This window comes from Hemiscyllium ocellatum, chromosome 24 (genome assembly GCF_020745735.1).
Source record: "Hemiscyllium ocellatum isolate sHemOce1 chromosome 24, sHemOce1.pat.X.cur, whole genome shotgun sequence".
NCBI classification, from domain to species: Eukaryota; Metazoa; Chordata; class Chondrichthyes; order Orectolobiformes; family Hemiscylliidae; genus Hemiscyllium; species Hemiscyllium ocellatum.
The window spans coordinates 16,059,813-16,086,804 of record NC_083424.1 but is presented as its reverse complement, the minus strand read 5'-3'; the positions used below and the strand labels follow the sequence as shown (position 1 = coordinate 16,086,804).

General features: G+C 41.8%; 1 protein-coding gene across 1 annotated transcript in view; it reads right to left on the bottom strand.

Annotated features, from left to right (window-relative positions):
* ptpn11a (protein tyrosine phosphatase non-receptor type 11a) overlaps nt 1-25,535 on the bottom strand; it is a 59,929-nt gene extending 34,394 nt beyond the window's left edge. The window contains exons 1-6 of the mRNA XM_060843512.1: nt 25,214-25,535; nt 16,730-16,852; nt 10,317-10,511; nt 6,571-6,763; nt 4,075-4,191; nt 399-512 (exon numbers count right to left, since the gene is read on the bottom strand). Coding sequence (XP_060699495.1) covers nt 399-512; nt 4,075-4,191; nt 6,571-6,763; nt 10,317-10,511; nt 16,730-16,852; nt 25,214-25,227 — 756 coding nt within the window. The 5' untranslated portion in view covers nt 25,228-25,535. The remainder of the gene's footprint in view (nt 1-398; nt 513-4,074; nt 4,192-6,570; nt 6,764-10,316; nt 10,512-16,729; nt 16,853-25,213) is intronic.
* Between the last annotated feature and the right edge of the window lie 1,457 nt (nt 25,536-26,992).

The window sequence follows — 26,992 nt, the reverse complement described above, 5'->3', positions numbered from 1 at the left end:
TAATAGTCTTTTCATTGAGACACAAAGTATCAGTGTTGACTTGGAAGACTTACTGATCTTGACCAGACAAGGACGCGGAATTAACAAGAATCACAACTGCAATTTGTAATTAATATTCTTGCCCTTTTAATCTCCCAGTACTCTTTACAGCTTCTGAAGACATCGACAGTTTTAAGAATTTAAAGAAAAATAAAGTTACAGATAAACATAAATATCTAACACACTGACCTTTGACAGCAGTTCTAACATTCACTAAAATTCATATTTAAGGAAGTGAAATATCACAACTAATTCAGAGAAATGGGTCACATTTCATCAGCTGGAGTGAAACCTGGACACAGACATCACTAGTTCTTGTCCAATGTATTTTAAACCATGCAAAAATGAGAAGGAATTACCTCAAACTCTTCCCAGAAGCCCTGCTTCACCTTGTCCATCATCTCAGCTGGTTTGCTCAGTTCCCTCACTCTGCTCTCGATCTCAGCTGCATTAATTCGTGTTGTGTTTAATGGCTACAGGGGCAAACAGACAGATTAAAACACATTTGTAAGCAGACTGGTCCCACCTCTTGCATTCTACAGCTTCCTGATATTTCTTCTCATTTTCTACGAGCTGGTCTGTATATGACACAGCTGAAAATGTGTTGCTGGAAAAGCGCAGCAGGTCAGGCAGCATCCCAAGGGGCAGGAGATTCGACGTTTCGGGCATAAGCCCTTCCTGAAGGGGGGCTTATGCCCGAAACGTCGAATCTCCTGCCCCTTGGGATGCTGCCTGACCTGCTGCACTTTTCCAGCAACACATTTTCAGCTCTGATCTCCAGCATCTGCAGACCTCACTTTCTCCCCTGTATATGACAGAGACGATGTTACATTAGTCGAAACTCACTGGCTGCTTAGGCATATAGGGTAGGAGGCAGGATGGATCCAGGAAAATAGTTATTTCCAAAATGCATCATCCAGTCACTGCCGTACTAGCATATTCTTTTCCGTGTCTTTTCATAATGTACTGCAATGCAAATTCCTCTCTCTGCAAGACTAAATACTGGACTTGTCTCCAGCTACAATTTAAAGGTAAAAAGATATTTTAATGCATTGTTTGGGCAAAGCACTTCACTTTGCATTTCAAGTAAAATGACATTAATAAACTCTATACTGGTCTTGCAAGCAGAGCTCTATTCAAATCATACCGAAGACACATATTAGCTTATTAGGAATCAATCTGCATAAACCCCCCTGAAGCAGTCTGCTCATTACACTAAATCTAATCTTTAATTGGAAATCATCAGCGTTGTAAAACACATCTATTCATTTCAACATTGATTGTAATGAGAAAAACAGTAACAAAAGACTAATTACATTTTTGATGAGCATGACGTGTCTAGAGTTGGCAAGTGTAATTATCAGCTAGGAATTCATCTTGTTGCAACACCCTTGCTATACTCAGTTTTGTTTCCTCCTCCTCCCACAAGCTTCCTTTCATTCTCTCATGAGCTGCAGTTACTGCAGGGAAAGCCAATGGATGTTGGCCATCCCTAGTTGCCCTTTGGTGTGCAATAACATGGCTTGAAAAATAGGTCAATAATATAAAAACAGAGGCTGATGGGGGAGGGAGTCTTGCGGCACAGTGGTAGCGTCTCTACCCCTGGATCTGGACGCCTGTATTCAAGTCCCACCTGCTCCAGAGGTGTGGTGTAATATCTCCGAACGGGTTAATTTTTAAAAGAATTAGATAAGAATGGTGCTGGAAAAGCACAGCAGGTCAGGCAGCATCCGAGGAACAGGAAAACCGGCATTTCGGGCAAAAGCACTTCATCAGGAATAGAGGCAGGAAGCCTGCAGGGTGGAGAGAAAGTAGCATAGAATACAATAGGTGAATGGGAGTGGGGATGGAGGTGATAGGTCAGAGGGGAGGGTGAAGTAGATAGGTGGGAAGGAAGATAGGCGGGAAGGAAGATAGGCAGGCAGGACAGGTCATAGAGATGGTGCTGAGCTGGAAGGTCGGAGCTGGGATGAGATGGGGGAAGGGGAAAATGAGGAAACTGGTGAAATCCACATTGATGCCCTGGGGTTGAAGTGTTCTGAGGTGGAAGATGAGGCGTTCTTCTTCCAGACGTCGGGTGGTGAAGGAGCGGCGGTGAAGGAGGCCCAGGACCTGCATGTCCTCGGCAGAGTGGGAGGGGGAGTTGAAATGTTGGGCCATGAGGCGGTGTGGTTGATTGGTGCAGGTGTCCTGGAGATGTTCCCTAAAACACTCTGCGAGGAGGCGTCCAGTTTCCCCAATGTGAGGAGCCCGCATCAGGAGCAACGGATACAATAAATGATATTGGTGGATGTGTAAGTGAAACTTAGATAGATGTGGAAGGCTCCTTTAGGGTCTTGGATGGAGGTGAGGAAGGTGGTGTTGGCGCAGGTTTTGCAATTCCTGCGGTGGCAGGGGAAGGTGCCAGGATGGGAGGGTGGGTTGTAGGGGGGTGTGGGCCTGACCAGGTAGTCACGGAGGGAACGGTCTTTGTGGAAAGCGGAAAGGGATGGGGAGGGAAATATATCCTGGCAGTGCGGTCCGTTTGGAGGTGGCGGAAATGTCGGCAGATGATGTGGTTAATGCGAAAGTTTGTAGAGTGGAAGGTGAGCATCGGGGGGTTCTGCCCTTGTTACAGTTGGAGGGGTGGGATTTCAGGGCGGAGATGCAGGATATGGACAAGATGCGTTGGAGGGCTTCTTCAACCACATGGGAAGGGAAATTGCAGTCTCTAAAGAAGGAGGCCATCTGGTGTGTCTGTGGTGGAACTGGTCCCCCTGGGAGCAGATACGGCAGAGGCGGAGGAATTGGGAATACGGGATGGCATTTTTACAAGAGGTAGGGTGGGAAGAGGTGTAATCCAGGTAGCTGTGGGAGGCGGTGGGTTTGTAAAAAATGTCACTGTCAAGTCGGTCGTCATTAATGAAGATGGAGGGGTCCAGGAAGGGGAGGGAGGTGTCAGAAATGGCCCAGGTGAATTTAAGGTCGGGGTGGAAGGTGTTGGTGAAGTTGATGAATTGCTCAGCTTCCTCACAGGAGCATGAGGTGGCCCCAACGCAGTCATCAATGTAGCAGCATCTGCAGAATTTCCAGCATCTGCAGTCCTTGCTTTTACCTTTGAAAAAAAAAGCTGGTGATGGTGCCCTCTCTTGTGGTGCAGTGATAGTCTCTCCATTTCTGGACCTAAGTTCATTGGGAAACTTACTGTCTTTGCCTACATATTTTAAAAAACAAACTTTATTTTAAGAGGGCTCTTGTTATAGAGTGGCAGTGTCGCTACCGCTGAGCCAGGTGGCCTAGGTTCAAACCTCACATACGCCAGAGATATGTAATATAACATCTCTGAACAAGTAGATAAGGAATACTTGGACTGCAGTGGTTTAAGCACATCAGCATCTATCTGGTGAGACTATGTTGGCTTAGGTTCAGAGGGCCGTTAAGAGTCAACGACATTGTTGTTGGTTGACAGTTACATGCAGGCCAGAGTAAACTAGATGGGCTTTAATGACAATAGTTTAATTGTCATTATTATTCAGACTAGTTTTCGATTTTTAATTTCAAAATGATTGAATTTTTTAGCCCACATTCCAACAGTGTGAACATGAGTACCTGGTGCCCAGTGACATTACTGTTAAAATAGTCATTGCCCCTATTCCTCAGACTGCAGTTCTCTTATACAGCTTTGCCAATGATACCCACCAACAACTATGATGCAACAATGTTCAGTGTCCAAGTTTCTCAATATTCCGCTGGGAAAGCAAAAATATTTCCTCCTTTTACGTGCTTAACCCTTCACAAAAATTAAGAGCAGGAAAGAAGAATTAAGCTCAGGCAGGACCTCACATACTTCATTGTTGATGCAAGCGACAGTCTTTAATGTTAAAGTAAGCTTATAACAGCCAATTGTGCCCTCTAGTGCCAACACTAGAGCAATGCGATACTGAGCAGAATCTCTTACTGTACACATTAAGTGAAAAACAATGCAGGCTCCTAAACTGAATGTTTCTCATGCGATATTGCTTTCCTTTCAAATCACAGCAGCTCAGAATATCTTACCTGCTTGAGCTGCAAGACAGTGCCCAGGGTTTCCACCATAGGGTTCTTTTTGTAGTGTTCCACCAGGTCTGTCAAGGAATCAAACTTCTCCCCTCCACCAACATCGTATTTCCCATCCTGAATGGGGAGGAGAGAATAAACATCTTCAGCTTCATTTAATTAACCTGCCTGGATAAGGCTTAAGTCCAGTGCTGAACTGGACACAACAAAAACAGTCTAGTCACTTAGAACACGTATGGGTTAAGATTCAGCCTGGTAAAACTACAATAAACTCAAATGACATTGCAAGTTCCCAGACCCCTTTCATTTGAAGGTGATTTCTTTGATCAGAATACACAAGACTGTTCTCTTTAGCTTTAAAACTAAAACATACTTATAGAACACATTTCACTTCAAGCTTTGCTCTTGGGTGAATTTTAATACTAAAGTCAGTATTTCCATACATCGATTAATAACAATATCAAAATAGAAGAGATATGATGTTTTGGAGATTTTTTGCATTAAATTGGGATATTGTTTTCATGAGTTGATTCACACAAGTGTATATTTTAAATTATGCCAAATGCCTGGAATTTAATAGCATGGAGTTTGCCTTGGAATGGGGTAGGGAGCAACAGGTACCAGCAAAACAGTTATTTTACTTCAGACAATACATCTGGGGGGGGGGGGGGGGGGTGCGCGGTTTGATGCATTTCATACAAAGCCCACTTCATCATTCAGATCATATCCTTAAGGAGAGCACTGTTGCACAGATAAATAATAAATTCTGCAAGTTAAATTAGCAAATTTGCTTGCCTGCTGTGCTGGCAATAATCCAAGCACAAATATCAACCCATTTTGTAAATACACCATACAGCATCTGGATCAGTCAGCCTGAAAAGGACAACACTAATGAGCGAGATTCAGGTCCGTCTAGCACTTACTAATGCATAGTGTCACTTTGCATCTGGAGTTTATGCCTAACTGAGTTTACCAAATGTGATAAACAGCCATACCCTGGAATCTGTAACACTGATAGTCACTTGTAACTATATTGATTCGGCTAACCTACATAATTACACAGATACCATCGTCTGTGACCATCAACTTCGAGAGAATGCACGTTGGTGGGTGACGTACAGCAAGCATAGATGCGTGCTTTTGAGTGTAAGGGTAGTGAAGACAAAATCCACTGAACTCAGTAAGACAACTGTTGGGTACCTCCAACTTAAAAATATTCTAACAATTAAAAGAAAACCTGAATCTCCAAAGGTAAAGTGTAGGACACAGAAGAGGTCTTTAGCTGCTAATTTACTTTGTCTTTTCAATTTTTTCTTTCCCTTTCTAGCCCTTGAGGAAATTCAGGCAACTGTAGCAAAACTGAGGCACTTTTAAATATGATCCTCCACAGCAATGGCTAGCTCTCTTTTTGAAATTGTTTTTGACCTACGATGTCTGCCGGATCTGCACTTGAGAAAAGAATAGTGTTAAAAAGAGCTGTTAGATTCTCAAGAATGTTACTAACTCATTATACCTGGTAGCACTGCGTCACAGAATTAGACAACACAAGCAGGCATTTGATCCATCGTGCCTGGGCCACTTCAATGTGGCTACTTCATTTGTCCTAATTTCTTTGCTTCCGCCCCCATCCCCTTATATGTTTTTCTCTCTCTCCTCTCCTCCCGCCCTGCACTCCCTTTAAAATTGTACTGTTCAGTTCAAAGTCTGTCATTTCATTACAAAATTAGTAACTTCTTAAATTTCATTTCCCATCTATCTGCCCATTTCAAAGGTACGTTCCCCCCTAAAAGCTGTAGCTCTATCCTTCCTTTTACCATATTTCTGCATTTTGAATTTTGCAACTTTAAAATTATGCCCGGTTTAACTCTTGATATGTATATATAAGCATAATCTGAAATCACTATGATTGACAGATAAGTTAGCTATATGTAGTTACATTATATTCAGGTGTACAATCTCACGTTTGATGTCATGCACATGCCTCAGATCTCAGGAGTTTTCCTGTCTTCATGAGAAAAGATTCCACAATTGCAAAACTATGTGCTATTCAAGTCTCGTTAGGAATCCTAGTGGTTACTTCCTCCCCCGCTCTTTATAATTAAAGCCAAGCAATTTAACAATTAGAACTCTACAAGTACTGACAAAGGTTTGCGGTTGGGTGCTTCAGAAATTCTATCAGATAATGCAGATCTGCTCTCTGAAGTTTCATTACTCTTATCCATTAACCTAAAATGAAATTACATGTCAAATATGATTTGAGTATTTATTAGATACTAAACCTATAGTTCACTCTCTCAGTATTGGCAGCCTCAAAGTGTACCTTTTGATTAAGAGATTACTGCTACCTTTGTTAGCACCTGTCAGCCTCAATAACATTAATGACCATGAGCAAAGTGCAATTGTTCAAAAGCCCATTGAATTTAAAACAGACTTCCCATGATGGATGAACAGGTTACTATTTTAAGTAACAGTATTGTATGAAGTAATGTCACTAACCTGGCATCGGATCATTACATGAGTGACTTTTGGCTTCCCCTCACTGCTCTCTCCTTTATCATCGCCAGTCCTCACGGACAGAACAAAATCTCCTGGATGGCTTTGGCTCTCTCGCACAAGGAAACTTCCTGGTTTTCCTTTCTCTGTCAGCAGCTTCTCTGCCTCTTTTCCTGAGAGGTGTCCATGGAACCACCTTGCACAAAAAGGAGAGAGTTAAGCCACCTTGAGCAACACCAGTTTATGCAACAAACAAATATGACGAATTCAAGTCTCAGCAATAGCTTCAAGTAGGTATCAAAGAAAGTTCAAGAAGCAATTCCTCCAAGCTCAAAATACTCATACTGGAACTTAATTTTGAAAATTAAATCTTTCCAGTTAACCTTTTTCATAAAAGGGCATTCTGTAGTACTCAGGTGTACTAAGATGACAATTCCTTGCCTCAGCATTCATATTTCTGACTAGTCACCATAAAGTATCAACAAATTACTAAGAGAAAAGGTTTACCCAGACACACCTTAGTTAAGTTACACTGCACACAATTAGAACACAACATGGGAAAGAAAAATGAATCAGTTATCAACCAATGAGGACAGTGGGGAATGAGAAAAGAGGATTTAAACAAAAAGAGGCATGGCCAGAAGGGAACAGCACAAAATTGCTACCCCTCAGTCAGCCATGGCTCAGTAGTACCACTTTCAGCTGAGTCACGAATTCGACCCAAACAGAGAACCAGGATAATCACTTGAGCTGGTCTTTCTGTATTGCACTGCCTGCACATTCTGTTGTAGAATCTGATCATGTACTATGGCCACTATCTGGCCCATCTTGTCAGTACTGTTCAAGTAAGTTTATGCTCTAGCGTCGTTCCTGCAAATTGTTTCAAGTACATGTAACACATTGTATTTTGAAACTTCAAATATTTGACTTTGCTATACTTGCAGGAAATTTCTCCAGATCTTAACTGTGAAGAAATTTCTCATTTCCCCCTCTATCTCTCTTGCCATTTATTTCAAAATTATAACCTTAAACCGGCATATTTTAGTTTTGGACTCCCCTCCCTTTGGGGATAAGGCTTGGTTGGTGCCCCACATGACTTTGTAATCCTCTATAAGGTCATCCCTCAGCCTCTGACACTCCAAGGAAATAAGTCCTAGTCTAACCAGCTTCTCCCTATTATTCAAATGCTCCAGTCCCAGTAACATTCTTGTAATTCTTCATTGTATCCTTCCTCGTTTAACATCCTTTGAATAGCAGGAAACCAGAATCGAACACAGTATTTTAAAAGTGGCCTCACCAATGTCTTGTCTAGGCATGACCTGAGGTTCCCACTCCTATACTCAATGCTTTGACCAATGAAGGCAAGTGTGCCAAATGCTTTCTTAACAACTCCACCTACCTGCGACACCACTTCAAAAGGAACTATAAACCAGCACGCTTTGTTCAGCAACACCCCCCAGGACCTTAGCATTAACTGTGCAAGTTGTGCCCTAGTTTGCTTTACCAAAATGCAAATCTTCACATTTAACTAAATTAAATTCCATCTGCCACTTCTCAGCCATTTGGCACATCTGATCAAAGTTTCATTGTTCTCTTGGATAATCATCTTCACAGTCCACAATATCATACATTTTGGTGTCATCCACAAACTATACCTCCTATACTCTCATCCAAATCTTTGATATAAGAGATGAACAAGATGGACCCAGAACCAATCCTTGCAGCACACCACGGTCATGGGCCTCCAGTATAAACAATAATCCTCTATCACCACCTTCGGTCTTCTCCACGGGTTGAAAAACAAGTGTGAACACTATTTCAGTTCACTTTAAAGATGCAGCATTCCCTGCACAATCTTTGGTTTTAAAAAGACCTTTTCCCATTTCAGCCCACAATCAAAAATACAGGATAATTAAAAAATGTGGTTATCTTCCTGGAGTCTGGTTCACGTTTGCTATTTACTACACTGCCAAATTTTTCAAATATAGGTCACTGATATAAAGAAATGTACCCAATACAGACATTTTATACAGAGTCATTGCGCATTCTTGCTGAGCTTAAGAAATCCATAACAGTATTTGGAGAGAAACAAGCAAGTTCTCAGTGTGCTAGCCATGCCACGAACAACAAGTTATCAGGGGAGTTATTTGACTGTTGCTCAAGGGAATACATTGAGCATAATTTGCCTGTTTTAATGCAGGAAAGCACAGAAAAAGTCCAAGTTCAAAAGCACTTTGCTGGGTCTGAAAGGAGTTTCTGAAATAAATTATATAAACACACGCTTTAATCTTCTCTTCCCTTCTCATATCTCAGATCCGTATATGAACCGAGCTGAGAATGAAAGGTTGAAAGTCTCCTCAATGTGCTAGCCTCAACACAATAATTACATCTGGGATAGTTTCAACACAGCACGACTCAAAATACAAACGTTGCCATGAAAGAATAACTCTTACATGGTGTTGAAGATAGCTGGTGTGAAAATTAGGACTGACACACTTAAGAGCAGAGCTTATTACTGGCAGTTGATAGCTTAAGGGGAATTACTGTGCAGTGCACTTTATTTGCCATGAGTTGTATTATGCTTAAACCAGGAGTGCTTGATGCTGAAACCTGGCAGACAAGATGGAAAGGCAACACTTCCTCACACTCTCATTATTGAGAGTAAACCTGGGTGGGGGAGAAAATGTGTATGCATTATTCTTTGCTTTGAAAAAAAAAGACAGCGTTATATGTTCAGCCAAACTTCCAGCGACCTCTGTGGACCAGTATGCTGTACAATTCCCACACTGCACATCCCTGATTTTGGCAGACACCACGTCCATGCTGTTGAGAGTACAGACTCCTTTCCAGGGATGTGTTACAATCCATATTCTTACATTCGAGATTCTATCCTGGTGTCTGCACAGCTATACTGCCTGATCCCAAATGAATGATAGTGCCAGCTTGTGTATTTAGTGTAGCAATATTTTATTTTTCATTTATTTGTGAGCTGCATTTAGCACCCACTTCTGGTTGCAGGTGTACAAATTAGTGGCTCACTAGCAAACCAGTCCATTAAGGGGACAGTCATGTTCAAGTCATTGACACCTAAACCAAAAGCAAGCAAGCACTACCATTAGGCAAAGTCAGGTTTCTTTTTCTAAAAAAAAGAAAATAGACAACCTGATGTTTTTAATGACAACCAAACTGTTTCACGTCATTTTACAAATACCAACCTTTCAATCCAGGTTTAAATGAAGCAAATTTACATTCTTAAATTACTATGGTGAAATCCAAATCCTCTGGATTAATAATTCAAGAGCTTTACTATATCATTGTATTTTCAACAGAGGAATTAAAAAGATGAAGTAATAGTATTGTTTGCGACATCTAGATACAATATAATAACTGTATCCTAAAGAGAATATGTTGTTTCCCCTTGGAATCATTCTAATGGACGAAAGTAAAAGTAATAAAGAAACAGCTTAAAAATATCTCCTCCGGAAATAACTGTCCGCTTCGTGAAAGCACTATTTTTGGCTTAAAACAGTTACTGACAAAGCATAATTCACTCCCTTATGACAGAAACCAAATATAAAATATGAAAGAGAAATTGCTTATTTTGTCACGAGTGACAGAAGGATCCATATAAGTATTCTAGCCTAAAACACAATTGGTTCTAAACGCCATGCTTCATAATCATAGTATAATGCTCAGTAATTGTCAGCAGGAACACACTCACACACGGTTCAGCACAAGGCTCGGCTTACCGCTCAGAGGTAGGATCGGCACAGTTCAATGGGTATTTTAGTTCAATGACATCGCCATTCTTTTCCTTGAGTTGCCCATGGTGCTCCATGTAGTACTGCACCAGCTCAGCCAGCGTAGCAAACTTCTCTCCTCCGTACAAATCATAGTAATCGCCTGTATTCTGAATTTTAATGTGTGTTACTGCACCATTTCGCCTGAGGTATCAAAACATATGGATTAATGCATACCACAACCATTTTATTTATTTAAACAAATTTATTTCTCCCCTTTTCTGGTTTTCAAATCGTTCTAGGCTTTGTTGTTCTTTGATTTGTAACATCTTCTCTAGCCCTAATTCTTTCAAGTTTCTTGACTCCTGCAATTCTAGTCTCTTGCACGGCCCCAGTTTTAATCAAATCCTGACCAGTATCCGTATTTTCAGCTTTCTGGGCTTTGGGCCCTGGAACACTTCCCTAAATAAATATTCTAACGTATTCAAATTTATTGATGATTCAAAAACAGGTGGGAGGGTACATTGTGATGAAGATATGGACAGTGGATATAGACAGGTTAAGTGAGCAAAAATTTGGCAAAAAGTTTAATAAGAGACCATAAAATATAGGAGAATTAGGCCATTTGCCCCATCAATTACAAACCTAGGATTCTCAACTAATCCTCATGACAAGGTCATCACCCCTAGGATCATTCTTGTAAACCACCACTGGATTCCCTCCAAGGCCAGCTCAACTTTCCTGATATACGGGATCCAAAAATTGCTTAATATTCCAAATATAGTCTGACCAGAGCCTTATACCGCCTCAGTTGTACTTCTATGCTCCTGCAATCCAGCCCTCTTGAAATGGATGCTAACGTTGTACTTGCCTTCCTAACTGCCGATTGAATCTGCATCTTAACCTTAAGAAAATCCTGAATAAGGACGTCTAAGTCGCTTTGTGCTTCAGATTTCTGATACAGGAAACTATCAGGTCATGCACTTTGGTAGGAAGAATAAAAGGAAGATAATTATTTAAATGGAGAGACTCAAAAATTCGGTATAGGAGGATATACCCAAGATGGTGGTGGCATGACAACACTGTGTGCAAACTCTTGAGCTGGGATTTGTCTGCCTCCATCTACTTCCTTTGTTTTTTTTCCTTTTTGTTTTTTTTCCCCCTGTTTATTTCTTCTCTTTGAAGGCCTTTCCGGGCATCTTTAATGGGGTAAGAGCAGGCCTGGCCTTCTCAGTGTGTGGCAAAAGCAGAGGAAAGTGGACCCTGGTGCATGGAAGGGAGACTGGACCCAACTATTCAAGATGGTGGCACCAGCATGGTAGGCCCATTTGCGTCCCTTTGTTCCTCTCTCCTTTTTGTCTTTTCTCTTTTTCTTTTCTTCACCTTCCTGACAACACAGGGAGGCTGGAGCAGTGTCGACAGTGACTAGACTGTGGCTCCCCGGCTTTGTAGGCCTGATGTTTGGAATTGGGCACGGCATCAGCTTCAGTGACACAGAGCAGGAATTCCTGGTTGCAGTAGGCTCGGAGCAGGGAAGTTACAGACACTTTGCACAAGCCCTTGAACAGAGTTGGAACCCGAGCCAATGAAGATGGACTACGTATTTCCTTTAAATTCATTTTACCTCAAAATGGTGGGAGATTGTAGCAACAGAACAGTTTTCATGGCATCTTCTTAGATATATGTGATGATAAATCATTCATTCATATGGATGCTCATGTGTGTAAATGATAAAAGGTGAGCACACAGGTGTAGAAAATAACTAAGGTGACTAATGGAATTTTCGCCATTACTGCTTAGGGAGTTGGAGTTTACAAAGAGGAAAATCTTGTGACACTGTGGTTCCACCCTAAAGTACTGTGCACAGTTTGGATCCTTGCATTTCAAGGGATAAAGTGCCATTGGAAGTCATTCAAAAGAGATTTGCTAGGCTAATTCCTGGGATGAAATAGTTGACTTAAACAGGCTAAGCCTTTAATCATTAAAGATTACAAGAATGAGGGGTGATCTGATTGAAGCAGATGTAAGACCATAAAAAATGGGAAAAGTACACTTTGGCCCCTGAATCCTACATTCAAAAAGCTCATGGCTGAAGTAATATTCCTCATGCCCACTTTCTTGCCCTTTCCCCCACTGATCAAGCATCTATCTAGCTCAGCCTTAAATATATACAAAGATTCTTCCCTCACAATGGAGGGGCAAGGAGTTCCAAAACATTTCAACCCTCAGAAGAAATTCCTCTTCATCTCAGTCTTAAACTGGCACCACTCCAAGGGAGGCTAGGCTCCCTGGTCTTAGACTCTCCATGAGCATTTACCCTGTCAAGCCACTTAAAATTCCTGTATGCTTCAACAAAACCAACTCATTCTTTGAAATTCCAGCAGAGTTCTAACCTGCTTAACCGTTGCTCATTAAACATTTCCTCCATATGAAGGATTATCCTAGCGAACCTTCTCTGGACTGTCTTCAATTATATCATTTCTTTCTTTAAATAACGGATCAAAACTACTCACAGTGGTCTCACTAGCATCTTATACAGTTGCAGTAAAGTTTCCCTACTCTTATACTTCAACCCCTTTAAGAGCCAACATTCCAAACCTGAGTTACCTGTACTTGCTAATTACCTGTATTTCATAAGTTCAAAGTCCCTTTTGTGTTGTAGTTTTCTGCAGTTTTTCTCAATTTAAACATTATTATGTTTTGTTCTTCCTTCCAAAATGAACAACTTCACATTTTCTCACATACTTCATTTGCCAACTTACTGCTCCCTTAACTTAATGTCTCTCTAAACTGTTTGTGTCCATCTCACAACTTGCCTTTCCGCCTATTTTTGTGCTGTCAGCAAATTTGGCTACAGTACATTTGCTTCCTTCCTCCAAGTCATTAATATATATTATTAACACTTGTGGCCCCAGCACAGTTCCCTTCGGACACTCCCAGTGATTACAGGTTGTCAACTTGAAAACGAACCCCTTAACCCCACTTGCAGTTTCCTGCCATTAACCAATTCTCTATCCATACCATTGTATCATCTCCAGACCTGATGTGACATTAACTGCTTTACTTTCTCTTCTCCCCTCACTCAGTAACCAATCACCCATTAACCAATCTCCCCCCGAACTAGCTGCACTTCATTCTGAGGTCCAACTCTGCCTTTGTTATGGCATGCCACAGGAGTCAGTTTTGGAGTCTCAATGTTTCACAATAAGGATGAAATATTTGCTTCAAGGGTACCAAGGCATGGCTGCTAACTTTGATAACACAAAGATAGATAGGAAAGTAAATTGTGAAGGCGACAAAAAGAAACTACAGAAGGATTAATAGATTAGGTGCATGGACAAATATCTGACAAATGCAATATAATGTGGAAAGAAATGAAATAGTCAATTCTGCAGAAAGAATAAAAAAAGGATATTACCTCAATGGTGAGAGATTGCAGAGCTCAGTCATACAGGACGGAAACAGACCCTTCATTTGTCCATGCCAATCAGGTTACCCAGACTAAACTAATCCCATTTTCCCAAATTTGACACACATCCCTCTAAACCTTTCCAATTTACATGCCTGTCCAAATTTGTTTTAAAATGTTGTAATTATACCTGTATCAACCACTTTGTCTAGTTGTTCATTCCATATATGAAATCATCTTGCGTAAAAAAAAGTTGCTCCTCAGGTAACTTTTAAATGTTTCCCTTCTGAAATGTAGACAGATCTTGCTGTCCAAGTGCAAAAATTGCAAAAGCTTTGTATGCAGGTGCAACAAGTAATTAGGGAAACGGGCAGAGTGCAAATGTTAAAAGAGCTATTGTGGTACAGTGCTAGTGTCCCTACCTGCTAACCACAAGGCTTGGGTTCAAATCTCACTTGCTCTGGACGTGTATGATAACATCTCTGATCAGGTTAATTAGAAAGTATCTAGAATGTAATTGTTTACTGTTGGGAGAATTGAATACAAATTTAGGAAGGTAATGCTTCAGGTATCCAGGGAATTGGTGAGACCACATCTTGAGTACTGTGTACAGTATTGCCATCTATGCAACAAAGGATACAAATAATCTGGAGACAATCCAAAGGGGTTGTCTGCAATGGAAGGGTTGGTCTGTGAGGAAAGACTGGACACAATTCATTTTTATTAGCTGCCATTTAGAAGATTTGATTGGATACTTTGTCTGGTGGACAATTTAGATCTAAGGGTCACTGCTCAAAAATAAGGAGTCACTGATTTAAGACAGACAAGAGCGTTTTTTTTGGTCTTAGATGACTCCTTTGGCACTCTTCCTTGAAAGGCAGCAGAAACAGAATCTTGAATACTGCTAAGGTAGAGGTAATGGATTCTTGATAATCAAAGGAGCAAAAGGTCATCTATGTAGTTGGAAATACAAAGTTGAAGTTAAAATCAAATCAAGCACAATCTAATTGAAAGACAGAACAGGGTCAAAGAGCTAAGTGGCCTATTCCTGCTCCTAATTCATTTGTGACTCTAGGCTTTAAAACAGGGGCATAAGGAGGAAGTGAACACGAGTGTGCCAGTTTGAAGGATCTGGGTAAGAATCAGTCATGAGCAAAACACTCACCGCAATAGAGTGAATAAATGGCCTCTCCTCTGCACTAGGGAGCAACTTAAAATGTTCAGGTTTCAGCTTGATGTCATTAATTCCCACAATGCATAGATGCTAGGCAAGATAGAATCAAGTGCAAAATTGCACTCTATGGTGGAGGAGCCTTTGTATCATTAAACATAGTCAAAAAAAAGTCTCTTCAGCAAGTTGCATCTTGCCAAAGTTGAAATCAAGAAAATGCCACCAGCCTTAGGAGAGTATAAATAAGGTGAGCAACTTGTGAAGGGGGGGGGGGTTGGTGATGAAAAGAGAAACAAGTGAAATGCAAAATATGTGAACTGATGGTACAGATTCACATACAAGAATATACTTAGAAGCAAATGTTATTGTTGAACAGGAGTACTGCATAGTCCTTGCCCAAGTCACTGTAGGTTTAAGTTCAATGGCTCACTTTCATCTCACATTCGCAGACAAGTCTAACACTAACAGTACTGAGAGACACTACATACTTAGAGAAAAAAGAAGTTGTTGGAAAAGCTCAGCAGGTCTGGCAACATGTGTGAAGAGAAATCAGTGTTAAGGTTTCGAATCCAGTGACCCTTCCTCAACACCTCAGTTTTCGGATTTCTCCTCTCAGATGCTGCCAGACCTGCGGAGCTTTTCCAGCAACTTGTTTTGTTTCTGATTTACATCATCCACAGTTTTTTTGGTTTTTTACATACTTGGTGATGCTATCTTTTGGACGAGACACGAAGCAAAGAGTTTACCTGTCTGCTTAAATGGAATGCCAGAAATGCTACAGAACAAAATGAAAAGCAAGGGTATTCTTCCTGTGCCCTGACCGACATTCATTCTCAAATGACATGGCCAAACATTAAGAACCACAACACTGCGATGACCGGGAATCGAACCCAAGTCAACTGCTTGGAAGGCAGCTATGCTCACCACTATATCACCACGTTATATTGGCAAAACATTAACTCAATAGAAATTCATAATCTGTCAGATATTTCTATGCATACATTGGCTGTCACAATTCCTAACATAATAGCATTGGCTTTGCTTTAGGTACTGCCTTGATTGTGAAAATGCAAACACAGGAGAAATTTTAGGGATGTCAAGAGGCAAAGTTCTCTATTTTGAAATATAGCTCCAGCTGTGTTAACAAGCTAACTTTTAGGAAAGCTGAATGTGTTGCTCACCCTCACTTGCTTTGGAGTTTGCTTATAGAACGAAGACCTGCTGACCCCCTGAAGGGAACTTAATGAATAACGCAGACCTGAGTCACATGAAGGACAGACCAGGCCATAGGTGGAATGCCTGCTGTCAATAATCAGGCTTTTCTGACACTAGCCCCACCCCATCGAACACTCAGGCATGTCAGTTTAGTTTGCAGCTTTCACTGCTACTTTTCTTGGCATTAGTTACAAATAACCACATGAATTGAATTTAATCCCACAGAGAAATACAAGTTCTCAACTTCTAAGCTACTGGTCCTGAACTACTGATCTAGTCTAACCAGAATCCTTCCAATGACCAAAGCCAGCTGCCACGAGTGTGGCATCATTCTTAGAGTTTCGTGCTCTCACTTACAGCAATACACAGCACGGCTGGTCCTGACTCACCATCACTGACCTTTGCCCATGAGCAGGGCAACTACTTGCACCCTTTCCTTCTTCGTGCTCTCTTTAGCTTCTCTCTCACCATCCCCCTCCCTTGTCATGGAGGAGTTGGACTAAAGGATCTGTTTCCGTGCTGTAGGACTCTAATTGCTGATATAGCAGACTCACGTTTATATGCTACAGGGCTATCCCACCACTGCTGAATGAATTGATTGTTGCAGTCCATCAGCCTCACTCTTACCTCACTGAAAGCGTGAAGTCTCCAGGATTGCTCTTACTTGGTCGAGCCAAGAAACTCCCATCAACCCCCCTAGTCAGCAGCAAGTTCTCTGCTTCCACTCCAGTGATGTTGGGGTGAAACCACCTGGGAAAACAAGAAAAGCACATCGGGAAATAATTTGTCTTTCCAAATGTGTTGCATTATACAGCTGGCCCTAATCAAGCTCGTAATTGAAGAACATTTCAGATACACCAGCTCTCCCCCAGACAGGTTTTACATTTCACTGGATTATCTGTGTAAACAGCATTGAGAGATTATCTAACAGCACAGGCACTATGCCTTGACTGATTATATTTCCCCAAATAGGTCCTGTACATTGCTATAAAAATTTTCAATCATATTTTTCCAACTGGCTGTTTGGTTATTCCTTCAGACAAAAAAAAAATTCAACAGATATCAATTCATTTTGAAAGGAAAATAAACTACATTTAATCTTGCTTGAGAAATTAATCTTTTTATTTGTGCTTGCTATTGCTACAGTGATAGCTTACATTAAATAAACTGGTGGATCCAAATTAACCCGTCTCTCAGAATGTTTAAAAACTCACATAATGCCTGATTCAAACCATTCCCTGCATTAAGCACCAGCTCTATTCTACTGATGTTTTAAGTGCTGCAGAATCAAAGATTTTAAGAGCCTCAATAACCCAGTAAACTTATCCAGATGGTCCCATGTTTTATTCTTGTCAGTACAGAGAATCTTTCAATCTTAGCTGCGTTAGTGGAGATAAAACTGACCTCAATATCCCTGGGTAAACAGCAGAATTCTGGTAGAGTTCAAATGTCATTGCTATTAGCCATTTCGCCTGGAGGTATTAATGTTTGGCTCCTCCTCTTCAAATGGCTGGAGGGGCATGTGAATATCAAAGTACAGTCATGGAAACTAGCCACTTGAGCATCTTGCTTACATAGTCTTCTTATAATCACCAACACTATCATATCTATTTGTCCACTCTTATTTATGGTAGAAGTATCATTTCCAATATTTGCACATTGAAATATAATTTGTTAAACGGTGCTGCTGTCTGTCTCTTTATCCTAATCACATTTGACCCTCCCTTTCCTGTTCTATTTCTGCAGTTATATATTTGCTCACGACATCCTCATCTCTATGCCCTCGTTTCCATTAAAACAGTGACTCTCATACTCACCATTTCCCAAGAACAGTCCTCACCTCTACCCCTTTAAGTTCAATGATCAGAACCTTGAACAGATATGGCAGACATTGCAAAATCTGCCACACCACAAAGGACCATTGGTTCTGCTCTCCTCTACCCAAATTGGTCATTGTTCTGGGCTCACTGGCAATACCAAGATGCTCTGGCTTCTTTACTCTACTGCAAAATGTCTTCACAAACCAATCTCACCCACCCTCACTTTCCAATTAGTACAGAGACTGTAGAAATTTTTGTCACCAACACTGGGGCTATCCAATCATCAGCTGCTTCCTCCTGAGTCCTGAATGTGACTTCTTCCTTAGTCTTCAAATGACACTATCTAGTTCCTTTCCCATCTCCTCTCTGAGCTCATTTGTCTATGAGGCCCATACAACATCTAACTTGCAGCTCCCTCAACTTTAATCCCTCTAAACTGATAGCAATCAAATTTTCTTTCCTTGCCCCCAGGTTAATTGATTCTTAAAGGTTCATTCCCCACAGGTACCACCTTTCTGCCCTAAAAAAACCCTCAACCCTTTTGTCTTTCTAAGCTGCCATCCCATCTCCAAATCCCTTTCCTTTCTAAAATCATCGAACATGTCACTTCCTAAATGTGCCCATCTTTCCTGGAACTCCACGTTTGAATCCTTGCAATTAGTTTTCCATCTCTGCCACTCATCTAAAATGACTCCTACCAAAGTCACAAATGACATGCAAAAACTATCCCTTCACAACTTTTTTGCAGCCTTTGAAAAGCTTGACCAACACTCCCCCTCTGTCTTCAGTTGGGTGAGACTGCACTCTTATCTGACCAGTCAGAAAATTATCAGCAACACTTCCTATTCTCAACCCCATTTTCTTCAGCATCCCAACAAAGATCTCTTTTTAGGTCCTTCCTACTTCACATCTGTATGCTACCCTTCAGTAACATCACCTGACTACATAACAGTGGTTTTCAAATGAACAATAATGAGTGACACTCAGTTTTAAAAATCTCTTGGAATGTGCAGGTCACTAGCTAGGCCAGCATTCATTACTCATCCCTAATTGCCTAGAGTCAACCACATTTCTGTGGGTCTGAAGTCACACATAGGCTAGCCCAGATAAGGATGGCAATGTATTTTTAGATCAACCACCTGTGGTTACAGGCCAGGCAGCATCAGTACAACATGAAAATCGATTTTTCGGGCAATAGCTCTTCATCAGAATAGAGACAGAGAGCTTCCAGGGTGGAGAGATAAATTTGGGGGGCTGCGCAGGGCTGGGGAAAAGGTAGCAAAGAGTACAATAGGTGAATAGGGGTGGGGATGGAGGTGACAGATCAGGGAGGAGGGTGGGGGAAGGTAGTAGAGAGTAGAAAAGGTGAATGGGGGCAGGGATAGAGCTGATAGGTCAGAGAGAACCTGCCACCTCCCTCCCCACCCCCATTCACCTAGTGTACTCCTTGCTACCTTTCTCTCCACCCTGGAGGCTCCCTGCCTCCATTCCTGATGAAGGGCTTTTGCCCAAAATGTTGATTTTCCAGCTCCTCACATGCTGCCTGACCTGCTGTGCTTTTCCAGCACCATTCTGATTTCCAGCATCTACAGTCCTCATTTTTGCCCAATTGTGGTAACAATTGACTATCTTTTTGTTATTACAGATTTTATAAATCAAATTCAAATTTCATCATATGACAATGATGAGACTTAAACTCATATCCCCAGAGCATTAGTTTGAGGCTCTGGATTACTTTCAGTGATACCATCACCAGCAACTTGCCTCCCATAATTCTCTCACCAATGTCTCTTTGAACTATTAAATGTCTCAACATCATACTGGTTGTCCAGTATGCAGTATTGGACGATGAGAAATTTTGAAACGGTTAAAAGTGGATAAATCCCCAGGACCTGATCAGGTGTACCCGAGAACTCTGTGGGAAGCTAGAGAAGTGATTGCTGGGTCCTTTGCTGAGATATTTGTATCATCAATAGTCACAGGTGAGGTGTCGGAAGACTGGAGGTTGGCTAACGTGGTGCCACTGTTTAAGAAGGGTGGTAAAGACAATCCAGGGAACTATAGACCGGTGAGCCTGAAGTCGGTGGTGGGCAAGTTGTTGGAGGGAATCCTGAGGGACAGGATGTACATGTATTTGGAAAGGCAAGGACTGATTAAGGATAGTCAACATGGCTTTGTGTGTGGGAAATCATGTCTCACAAACTTGATTGAGGTTTTTGATGAAGTAACAAAGAAGATTGATGAGGATAGAGCAGTAGATGTGATCTATATGGATTTCAGTAAGGTGTTCGACAAGGTTCCCCATGGGAGACTGATTAGCAAGCTTAGGTGTCATGGAATACAGGGAGAACTAGCCATTTGGATACAGAGATGGCTCAAAGGTAGAAGACAGAGGGTGGTGGTGAAGGGTTGTTTTGCAGACTGGAGGCCTGTGACCAGTGGAGTGCCACAAGGATTGTGCTGGGTTCTCTACTTTTTGTCATTTACATAAATGATTTGGATGCGAGCATAAGAGGAACAGTTAGTAAGTTTGCAGACGACACCAAAATTGGAGGTGTAGTGGACAGCGAAGAGGGTTACCTCAGATTACAACAGGATCTGGACCAGATGGGCCAATGGACTGAGAAGTGGCAGATGGAGTTTAATTCAGATAAATGCGAGGTGCTGCATTTTGGGAAAGCAAATCTTAGCAGGACTTATACACTTAATGGTAAGGTCCTAGGGAGTGTTGCTGAACAAAGAGACCATGGAGTGTAGGTTTTTAGCTCCTTGAAAGTGGAGTCGCAGATAGATAGGATAGTGCAGAAGGCGTTTGGTATGCTTTCCTTTATTGGTCAGAGTACAGAGTACAGGACATTGGTTAGGCCACTGTTAGAATATTGCAATTCTGGTCTCCTTCCTATTGAAAAGATGTTGTGAAAATTGAAAGGATTCAGAAAAGATTTACAAGGATGTTGCCAGGGTTGGACGATCTGAGCTACAGGGAGAGGCTGAACAGGCTGGGGCTGTTTTCCCTGGAGCGTCGGAGGCTGAGGGGTAACCTTATAGAGGTTTACATAATTATGAGGGGCATGGATAGGACAAGTAGGCAAAGTCTTTTCCCTGGGGTCGGGGAGTCCAGAACTAGAGGGCATAGGTTTAGGGTGAGAGGGAAATACATAAGAGAGACATAAGGGGCAACCTTTTCATGGAGAGGGTGGTACGTGTAAGGAATGAGCTGCCAGAGGAAGTGGTGGAGGCTGGTACAATTGCAACATTTAAGAAGCATTTGGATGGGTATGTGAATAGGAAGGGTTTGGAGAAATATGAGTCGAGTGCTGGCAGGTGGGACTAGATCTGGTCGGCATGGACGGGTTGGACCGAAGGATCTGTTTCTATGCTGTACACCTCTATGATTCTATTAGAAATGCCAAAGCCAGCTCTGAACAACTGACTTCACTTCTCACCCTAGTAACCATCACAACTTGGAGAAGTAGGTAATTCAGCCTTTTGAGCCTGCTCCATCATTCAATATGATCATGGTCAAGCTCATTTTGACTTCAGCTCCACTTCCCTGCCCACCCTCCAAAACTCTTCAGCCCATAACTAATTAAAAACGTATTTATCTCCTCAAATTTACTCAATGTCCCAGCATCCACCATACATCAATTGACGATCCTTTGAGAGAAGTAATTTTGCCTCATCTGTTTTATGCTAGTCATCCCTTATCCTAAAACTGTGACCTCTCATTCTGAATGGCCCCACAAGAGGAAACATCCTCGCTACATCTACTTTGTCAACCACCATTAATATCTATTATATCTCAATTAGATTTCCTCTCATTCTTTTAAACTCCAGAAAGCTAAGGCCTAAACTGCTCAATCTCTCTTCACATGACAAACCGCTCATCTCTAGAACCAATCTAGTCAACCTCCTCAAACTACATTTCTCAAGTTAAAAAGGCCAAAACTTTACACAGTACTCCCGAACCGAAATGTTTGCAACTGTGTTCTACTTGACTGCAAGATGTACTTCTGACCATGCAACAAGGTCATCACTAATATTGCTCATTCGCAGTTTATTTGCTGCAACTATACTTTTATTACTATAAACTTATTTCAGCAGACCATTAGGTGGCTTCCTGCATTCTGTAAACTTAAGGACATCCTAAACTCTATGGGCTTGTGTCCTATCTCACACCAAATCCAGTTTAATCAACACCTCTCCTGCTCGCTGACTACAATGGCTCCCTGTTAAAATTTTAATCATTTTCAAATCCTTCCATGCCCCTGCTGCTCTGATTTATAATGTAGAAGAGTTAGAATCTTTTCCAGACCCACTGCTTTTTGATTATCTGCAATCCTGGATTTTAGCTTGAGCATCCCTGATTTTACTCACCACTACTTGTGATCATAATTTCAGGAATCAGAGTCCCCATTTCATTAACACCTTCCCTAGATTTCTGTCTCATGATCTCTTTGAAGGTGGTTTTGGTCACCTACCCCAATACCTCCAGTATTGCGTGCTGTCAAATTTTGTGAAACATCATGGGATATTTTATTATGCAAAGCACTTTGTAAACATCAGCTGTTATTTTTACGCAATTACAGGTTATTCTGGTATAATGTGTGTTTTATCAATTCAAATTGGCTATAATGCGACTCACAAATTAAGGACGCTGTTTGGATAACATGAACTTTCTACTGAATGGATGTAGCAATTTTCTAGTGATCTTCTACAGCAGCTTTCTATAGAGAGCCTTCCCAGAGTACAATTTCTATAGCATGAGATTGCAGAGGAACGCAATTGTCATGTTCTAGCAAAATGACCTGTACATGGTTACTCTGCCTGCTCAGTGCCGTCACTATCTCTATAGCATCAACAGGCATTATCCCCTTGGTCTTCTGGGTGAAGGTCCTTTTGCAGTAACATGTGAAAGTGACCTTTGCTAAGTCATATTTTTCCTGCATGCAACATGCAATGTCATTTCCTTTCACATTGGTCCTTTTCTCTGCCTTGCAATCTTACATCTTAGTAAATGTGGGTGGGTCTGCTTTGTACCATGTTTACAGAAGTGTGCAACTAAGAAAAGCTGAATCAACTCCACACTTCCACTTGCACATGAATTGTACTGTCAAGGCTCAACATAATTGAAGTTCCTGTGGCAGTTCAGTGCAACCACAGTCAGTATTTCCAAGAAGTAAAAACACTGACATTTTAATCTGACGTCCTAAAGAATGAAGCAAGATCCAACAATTGAAGGGAATACAGTTTTTACTCAGAAGGCCACACTCTACAAGTAACACCCTGTGGCCTGAAGTTAAGCTTTTTGCAGACAGCACAATCATCCTCATTTGTAGTTAGTCCACAATAATTCTGCCTATTCAAATTTTCATTGGGTCAGGGTTTCGAGAAATTCAGGTGATATGGCAAGAATGGTTTTTGGTTGAAGTCTACAGCATATGTCTATTGCCCAAATGAGACATAGGAGGCAAGAAAACTTTTTAAAGTTGGGGGTCTCACCAAAATCTCGATAAGTTTCTAGTTTTGCCTTCTAGCCCTAGATTAAAGCTTATGAACTCTATACTACCAATGATGTCTAGATATAATAAGGATCTTGATCATATCTCATCTCAATCTCCTTTTCTCTGACAATAACTTTAGACATGTCATTTGCATCACGTTATTTAAACCAGGATTATTCTTGCTCCTCTTCCCTACAATCCATTAGATTATTTACAATGTGGAAACACGCCATTTGGCCACCAAGTCCACATCAACCCTCCAAACAGTAACCCACCCAGACCCATTCCCCTACATATACCCCTGACTAATGCACCTAATAGTATGGGCAATTTAGCATGGCTAATTCACCTGACATACAAATCTTTGGATTGTGGTAGGAAACCAGAGCACCCGGAGGAAACCCACACAGACGGAGAGAATGGGCAAACAGACAGTGGCCAGAGACTGGAATCGAACCTAGGTTCCTGGCACTGAGGGGCAGTAGTGCTAAATACTGAGCCATCTGGCTGATCAAGGCCGTTTGCCAAACACCTTCACACAATGATCTAATGAGTGCTCTGTAAAAGATGGTATTTCAATTTTCAGAACAAAATAGACAAAATGAATTTGACAAAGACTCGAAACGTCAGCTCTTTTCTCTCCTTACAAATGCTGCCAGACCTGCTGAGATTTTCCAGCATTTTCTCTTTTGGTTTTAGACAAAATGAATTGTTCCCCCTTTACCAAGTACAGAGTGATTAGGTGGAATAATTTAAGTTCAATTTCACATTTTTAGATTTCAAATTTAAAAACCATTTTTAACCTAAGCCCTGAAGTTTGCACATTAATTTTAAGATAATTTTAAATACTTATTTTTAATTTCCTTGCATCAGGTACAATTTTACATTAATCCGACCAAATTTAACTGGTTTCATAAATGCAAATCACCGATGAATCTTGCCTGACACCATAGCTTTGAGGGACTTTTATAAATTGCCCAGTAGCTTATTCCACAAACCCTAGCAAATGCCCACTGCTATAATTAAAAAAAACACGATATTTTCACTGTGTATCTGACCCCTCTCATTCACATCTTCTGTTATCAAAATCTTTCCTGCACTTAAAGGCATCATATAGACAAAAAGCTTCCAAATCAGCATTACTAGAGTCTTACTAGTTGGAATATAGTCGCCCATCCTTAGTTGTACTGTTGTGTCTGCACATTTGTCGTCAACATATTCATACGCAACATAGGCGCTATTTATGAAGGTCCAAGTTCAACTCTATCTTCGGCACAGTAGTCTCTGAACCAGAACTTATAAGTACAGGTAGATACATTAGAGGTCAATGAGGGATTGACAACAATGTTCGTGCCGAGCTGCAATACTCCAAGCGCTGCCTTTTGGCTCAGTGACTGGCTAGATCCAGGAGTAAGATCCTTTATTCCTGATGAAGGGCTTATGCCCGAAACGTTGATTCTCCTGCTCCTTGGATGCTGTCTGACCTGCTGTGCTTTTCCAGCAACACACTCTCGATTCTAATCTCCAGCATCTGCAGTCCTCACTTTCGACTAGATCCAGTAGTGATACTTCCTCTCTCTTCCCTCAGGCTCCCTTAAGTTCAGGCCAGGTTATCACTGAATGTCAGTATTTCCCAGGCATCCGGGGGGGCTGATTCCATATTTCAGACACCTCCCTCTCTCTTCCCCCCCCCCCCAAAGTAGTGGCGTGGCCTCAGTCTCCGCCTAATACCCGCACCGTACCCACCCTGTCTTCCCCGCAATACATTCACTCCCCCTTATACCCACCTTCGGGATGTCATGGTGATGGACAGACGGCACTCCCTCCGACACTGCCTTGCCGGTTATTTTCTGCCTCCGCCGAAAGTTGGGGCCGCCGTAGCTTCTGGAGGGCGAGGGGCCCGGACTCGAGCTCAGGCCGCTCTTCCCGCCCAGCGTCCGTCCGTCTCTCTCTCTCTTCCCGGCTGAGGAACTAACAGCGACTACGTCGCGGGGGGGAAGAAGTCATCTCCGCCCAGCTCCTTCTCCCTCCCCGGCGGCGACGCTGAAAATGCACGTCACTGTGGGTCCGACCGCGCGCGGATATGACGCACGCATCAGCCTCCTCGCTGCAAGACTAGGCGTAGTTGTGGAACGCTGGGGCAGAGAATGTCGGGCGACACCCCGAAACGCTTTTGGTGCGCCTGCGTAAACCTCGCATTCGTCGTGCCCCCTTCACCAAACCCAGTGACGTCATTCCACTCGTCCCGGTTTGGGCGCCGCCATGTTTTTTACTGGCAAGACAATGTGCGCTCGAGCTGGGTTTTTCCCGCATGCGTATTGTGTGCGGAGGCAGTCGCCTGGAGAGGTTTATTGCATCGGAATCTGAGAAGGTTCAAAGGAAGCTCGATTAACAATAACTCAGGTCTTGACTGATTTGAATTCATTTATTAACTGGGTGTCTCTTGGGGACGGGCTTAGAAACGATTTGGAGTAGAAGGATTTGCGGGGACTTGAGGAAAACAAGAGGGGGCGGGGTTCTAGAATGTTCTGATGGTCAAGGCCGAAACCTTCAATAATGTTAAACAAAAACTGCGGATATTGGAATCAAAAACAGCAAAAGCTGGAGTAGCTGAGCACCTATAGACACGGTTAAAAATCACAACGCCAAGTTATAGTCCAACAGGTTTATTTGGAGAGAGATTTCCAATCCGTTGACCCTTCATCAGAATTAGTTTTGAAGATCGTTATGAAGAGTTGAAACCTTAACTCTGTTTCTCTATCCCCAGTTAAAAATCACACAACACCAGGTTGTATCCAACAGGTTTAATTGGAAGCACACTAGCTTTCGGAGCGACGCTCCTTCAGGTGACAGTGGAGGGCTCGATCGTAACACAGAATTTATAGCAAACATTTGCAGTGGGATGTAACTGAAATTATACATTGAAAAATTGATTGCCTGTTAAGCCTTTCATCTGTTAGAATACAGTGATAGTTTCACTTCTCTCATGTCTATATCACAAAGCCCTTCTTTTTAAAGTTGCATTCTCTTTCCATAGATGCTGTTAGACTTGCTGATTTTCTCTAGGTGTTTCTGGGGGTTTTTTTGCATTAGAAACCTTCAATCTTCCTGGACGGTTTTGTTTTGGGTTCTGCTCGAGTACAAACCAGTCGGTGGAAGGTAGCAAATAGCACTATTTTTTTCCCCCCAGCCGCAGTAAATTTGACAGGCTGACAGTAAACTTGCCGCTTTCCGTGCTGCAACTTTCCTGTGGCTCCATATAAGCAGTTTCGTAACAAATGCTACAATTTTACCACAACAAAAGCTTAGCAGATGGTATTTCCTGTTATAAACATTGCTGGAAGCCGAATCAATAAGAGTTGAAAGTAAAGTGGAGAAATGATATTTAAATGTATGTAAAAGTGGCAACTTAAAGTAATTGAGAGAATTGCAGCAACCCCTTTATCTAATGGGGCTGAGCCTGCTTTTACTATTTGGTTCAGGATTTGGGTGTGTATACAGCACAAATGAGGTGGACAAAGGAACAAAAACGCAACACACTAGGGTCTGGCAATATTTGTGGAGAG